The sequence below is a fragment of the Citrus sinensis genome, chromosome 2, assembly GCF_022201045.2.
Source record: "Citrus sinensis cultivar Valencia sweet orange chromosome 2, DVS_A1.0, whole genome shotgun sequence".
Classification (NCBI taxonomy): Eukaryota; Viridiplantae; Streptophyta; class Magnoliopsida; order Sapindales; family Rutaceae; genus Citrus; species Citrus sinensis.
This window is the reverse complement of record NC_068557.1, coordinates 8,160,338-8,166,065: the sequence shown is the minus strand read 5'-3', so window position 1 is coordinate 8,166,065 and position 5,728 is coordinate 8,160,338. Positions and strand designations below refer to the sequence as shown.

The 5,728-nt window shown below is 33.3% G+C and overlaps 1 protein-coding gene across 1 annotated transcript; it reads right to left on the bottom strand.

The window, feature by feature from the left end:
- Positions 1-1,955: 1,955 nt before the first annotated feature.
- Positions 1,956-3,485, bottom strand: LOC102607309 (chalcone synthase 2-like). Its single transcript, NM_001320057.1, has 2 exons — positions 3,300-3,485; positions 1,956-3,197 (listed from the first exon to the last, which is right to left on the bottom strand). The coding sequence occupies exons 1-2, from the start codon at positions 3,475-3,477 to the stop codon at positions 2,200-2,202; spliced, it is 1,176 nt and encodes a 391-aa protein (NP_001306986.1). The 5' UTR covers positions 3,478-3,485; the 3' UTR covers positions 1,956-2,199.
- Between the last annotated feature and the right edge of the window lie 2,243 nt (positions 3,486-5,728).

Here is a 5,728-nt window from a genome sequence, read left to right as displayed (position 1 = left end):
TTGTTATTTTTACCAATATTTATAATTTTATAATTCAAATTTTATAATTTATTTACTAGTAATTTTAAAAAATAAAAATAAAAATAAAAATAAAAATGGAGAAATGGGTAGGGGATAGGGATTCCACCTCATCCCCGTCCCTTCCCCGAATAAAAAATTAGGTAAAAAATTTTTTCCGTCATTTTCCCGAATAAGAAATTGGGTATAAAATTATCCTCATACCCTCTCCGAATAAAAAAAATCCTCGAGGGGATCCGTTCCCGTGGGAATTTTTGTCATCCCTAATACTTGTTACGGTTAGGACCATAATTGGTTTTCACTACAAGACAAAAGAAATTTCTTTTTTTAACATAATTTTTTTTCTGTCGCTTATAAAATTTGTACTAATTTTTGAATATATATCATTATCGTATTGATATTATTATTGCATGAATTCCCTATCTTTTTGTTTTAATAAAGTTCATATTTGATAGAGAGTCCGTTTAATGAGTTTCGAAAGGGAATTTAGTTTTTTTTAAAGAGAAAAAAATTAAATGTGAAAAGTGGCAAGTCGTCGCTAATAAATCACATGAGTGAATGCTATTTGCACGTAAACACGTTGAAATGATCACCCCCTAAGTAAATGTAACTCAATATTTACCATTTTTCAGATCACTCTTTTTCTTATCCCCATCACTTAGTGAAATGATTTCATTTATCGCCACGTTGTACTTTTTATTCGTTCTTTTTAGTTGGCAATTAATGTACTTATTATGAGAACGCTTCTGTTAGAGTTTATATCAAAATTGCCATTGGATTCTTTTTCTGTTTGTGCGGATCTCTCTCTCTCTCTCTATCAAAATTCATATTTTAGAACTAAAATTCTCTCACTAACGCACTTTTTTTCGAAGTAATTTTCTAAATAAACAAACAGAAAAAAAAAAATCATATTTGCAACCAAAATTATCAACACAAGACTTCTCCCAATTTGACCGCCCCCACTTTACCTACTCAGTTACAAAATAAATAAGGCAAGTGTTAAGTTACGTTAAATGTAACTTACACAACTTATTTCAATCACGAAAAATTATGAGACTCATAATTTATGTGATTGAGATGAATTATGTATGTTATATTAAATGTATTTTAGAGACTCTCAATAAATAAATATAAACCAACTGTTACAACAATCAGCATCAGGAGTCTATGTCAACATCAAATATTATATAATATTTCACTAATTTTTTTAAATTCTCAACAAGGACAAAACAGTACTGCTTGTCGAAGCTTAAAAAAAAGCCATGAACGCCCCTTTGGTCGGAGATCTAAAAAAATAATTTAATGAAATTAAATTAAATAATAGTAAAATATAAAAAATTAAAATTTTAAATATATAAAATATTTATTAATATATTATAATTAATTTATATATATTTTTATATTTTAAAAATATCATACAATAGACTCAATATTAATATTATTAAATTTATTATAAATAACTAAACTATCACTTATTTCATTTAATTCTAAAGATAATTCTTCATGAGTTTTATTATTGAAAAAATTATCATTATTTTTAATTAAAATATGAATTATAAATTTTTATAGAGATTTATATTTTATAGTAATTATTTTAATAAATTTAATAAAAATTAATTAGAAAATTAAAATATTTCTCTTTTATTTTTTTAATTTTTTTTAGTGGAGGCTCCATTAATTAAAAAATTAAAATATTTTTCTTTTTTATTTTTTTAATTTTGGCCAGTGAGCCCCCCTTAGTTATGTGCTGCATCCGCTCCTGGCTGAGCTGGGATATTAAAATAATTTGATAAATATATATTTATGTGATTATAATTTAAATATTAACTTACTTTTATATTATAATTATACGATATAAAAATTTTATAATATTTTTCCATATAATTTGTTATCAGCTTTACTTTATAACGATAATTTTTTTTCCCACATTAAAATCATGACCTTTGGGCATTTACAGATTCTGGACATCCAGTTACAAATTTACTACTTTCTCAAATTCCCAAGAATTTATGCATAAACACAAAGCGTTGCCCAGGTTTGGTGACGTCATAAGAGAAAAGGCACGATGCCTTAAACTCAATTGACAAAACTAAACCTTCACACGATCAACCAATAACTCAACTGTGAAAGCATACAACATAAAGTTACTGAACTACTAAACATACTGATGGAGTTCTCACTTCAAGCTTTGATGGGGACACTGTGCAGCACAACGGTCTCGACGGTGAGCCCCGGCCCGAACCCGAACAGCACACCCCAATCAAGCCCTTCGCCGGTGGTGGCTTTCGCTTCCTCAACAGACTTCTTTCTCATCTCGTCAAGGATGAACAAGACACAAGCGCTTGACATGTTACCGTACTCACTCAACACTTGACGTGTGGCCTTCAGCTTCTCCCCTTTGAGGCCCAGTTTAGACTCCACTTGGTCCAGAATTGCGGGCCCACCGGGGTGAGCGATCCAGAATATCGAGTTCCAGTCGCTGATGCCAAGCGGGGCGAACGCTTCAGACAGGCTTTTCTCTATATTCTTTGAGATCAAGCCGGGGACGTCTTTAAGCAAATGGAAAGTGAGACCGACTTCGCGCAAGTGTCCGTCAATTGCACCGTCAGAGTCAGGGAGGATCGTCTGCGAAGTCGACACGAGCTGATACAACGGACGCTCGACCGACGTGTCAGGATCGGCACCCACGATCACAGCAGCAGCACCATCACCGAACAAAGCCTGGCCCACAAGAGAATCAAGATGAGTATCGGCAGGGCCGCGGAAAGTGACTGCCGTGATCTCCGAACAGACAACAAGAACGCGAGCGCCCTTGTTGTTCTCAGCCAAGTCTTTAGCGAGGCGAAGAACAGTGCCGCCGGCGAAACATCCTTGTTGGTACATCATGAAGCGCTTGACGGAGGGGCGCAGGCCGATCAGTTTGGTGAGCTGGTAGTCGGCGCCGGGCATGTCGACGCCGGAGGTGGTGCAGAAGATGAGGTGGGTGATCTTAGACTTGGGCTGGCCCCATTCTTTGATGGCCTTTGTAGCAGCTTCTTTCCCGAGCTTCGGCACTTCGACCACCACAATGTCTTGACGTGCGTCGAGTGATGGAGCCATGTAAGCGCACATGTTGGGGTTTTCCTTCAAAATCTCTTCCGTTAAGTACATGTAACGCTTCTTAATCATCGACTTGTCACCTGTAATATAAAACATCAGAGATCAAAATGAGTATAATTTGCAACGAGCGAAACAAAATTGAGAATGTGAATACAAAATGATTTACATATACAAAAACGTACACATGCGCTTGAACTTCTCTTTAAGCTCCGTCATATGCTCGCTCTTTGTGATCCTGAAGTAATAGTCGGGATAATCAGCCTGGTTGACACTGTGGGCAGGCGTGGCCGTACCGATGGCGAGGACGGTGGCCGGGCCGTCGGCACGCTGAGCGTTTCTGATCTCTTGAACGGTTGCCATTTCAAGTTGAACCCTTAATGAATATGTTTGTGGCTCGTGCTTGGTGAGTGTGCACTAACTGGGGGTGCTGACTGCATGCTTTTATACAGTTAAAACCAATGGGGGTAGGTTAAATCAACGGGCAGATGCTGACCACGTGGATAGTGTTAGGCTGCGTAAGCGGTGGTGGTTGTTGCGCCACATATCTCTCCCCGTATTTAGAAATTATAACTAAGGAAATTTACTGAAATAACTGTTTTTTGGCCATCTTATCAAATGGATAATTATTGATGAAAAAAACATATTTATTGATGTATCACTGCACCTCCCAATGGCGTTTGTTAGTGGGGAGAAAAAAAAAAAAAGATTTGAAGTAATGGTCTGCGAAATCGATGGTCAAGTGAATGGAGGTCGATTGCATGGTCATGCGAACTCAACACGAGTCAATTATGCCGCATGAATCCTCTCGAATCCATCTTCAACCAAACCAGACACTCCCTCTTGAACCGAATCCGTGGTGATAAATATCAAGGTGTTTGTAACGCTCGCTTCAAACTCGTTTAGTACTTGTAATGCGGTAATTGGAACGTATTAAATGGATCTTTTATTCATCTTGTCTTCATTTAGTTTGTACGAATGAAATATCATTTCATTATTTTTATTTATATCTAACACTAATCAATGCGTTTGAAAAAGACATGTCAAAGGTATGCAAGATGAGCCAAATATTCGAGCAAAACATCAATGTTGGTGGTTATTATTATTATTACATAAAAAAGGGCATTCTTGTCCCAAAAAAACTAACTTTTGCCACTCGAAATGAGATTACCCTTATAAGTTGGCCTAAGATGAATTTGCAAGTAAAAATATAAAATATTAGTAACAGTCACGTATGCAACATTGTTAAATTGAATATGGTTTTGCTTTGAAGAATTATTACTATTATTATAAGCTCCATATAAATTTATAAGCTAAATTAAATTTAGGAAACAACTGAAATATTTTATTGATAAATTCTAAGTACTTCATAACTAGAGGGCATTTTGGTCTAATTAAAACACATGTGACTAGTTTTCCTTTATGTAATTTCATGTGCAAAACAAACAATGTAATCAAATTCTACTCTTCTCTCATTTTCTTACTTCAAATTAAACATTAAATACAACTTAACCTGATAGTTAGAACTTAAATCTCACAATTGTGAGCTTGGATTTGAGTATCGTGGGGATTTAATTTATATCCTCAATTTGAGAGAATTCAATTTTCTCTCTTTCAAAATGTGAATAAAGTAGGACGGTCCTTCATAAAAATTAATGTAAACTATTCATATATTATAAGTTGTACTATTGAGTAATTGTTTCATGTAAAAATAAAAAATAAAACATATAAGATTTTTTTTTAAAAAATAATAATAAGCATACATGGCTATTACACGTTACCTACATATTCGGAATCACTTCTGATGTTGACGATCATCTTATTTAATGAAATTGACTCAGCTTAATGCTATGAAATATAAATCATTACTAAAGCAGTACGGTGATCGAGTTTCAATTCATTGTGTGTTTCTTCACTGATCACAAAATAAACATACACGTTTCAAGTAGAAATTATGTTCTCGTGCATTATCAAACCTCTTTAGTGGAAGCATAGTGACCATAGAGCCTTAGGCGAATCGTTTAGTTATCTTTTAATTTAATTAAAAATTATTCAATTACTATTTCTTTACTCTAGTTAATATCTATGTTGTTGCTTCTGAGAAAGTCATCAAGAGTAACTTTTTGAAATTGAACTGACTTTTCTGTAAATTTTTAATTTTTTTTTATGGTGCTGAGTATTAATTTTCTATTAGATATTTTTTTTCAAAATTACTAGTATACAATTATTCAAGGAAAATAGAAACGATAACCTACGAATATAAGCATAGTTTCGAAAAGAAATAAGACAACTAAATAACACAAGTAATTAAGAGGAAGTTTAGAAAGATAAAATCTAAAAATAGGAGATTTGCTATAACAGATTGCCAAGCTGTAAATTATGGTATGTAGTAATTTTTTATGGTGTGCTAATAACACAACTAAATAACACAAGTAATTTTTTATGGTGTTGTAAATTACTTTTATAATGGATAAAAGTTCATATCATTTAACAACTTAGCCAATAAATAAAATAATAATTATTATATTTTTTTCTTATTAAAAAATAAGAGAAATTAAAATGATAATAACCTAAGTAAATACATCCCTGCCGATGCATTTATTTTTACCATTCT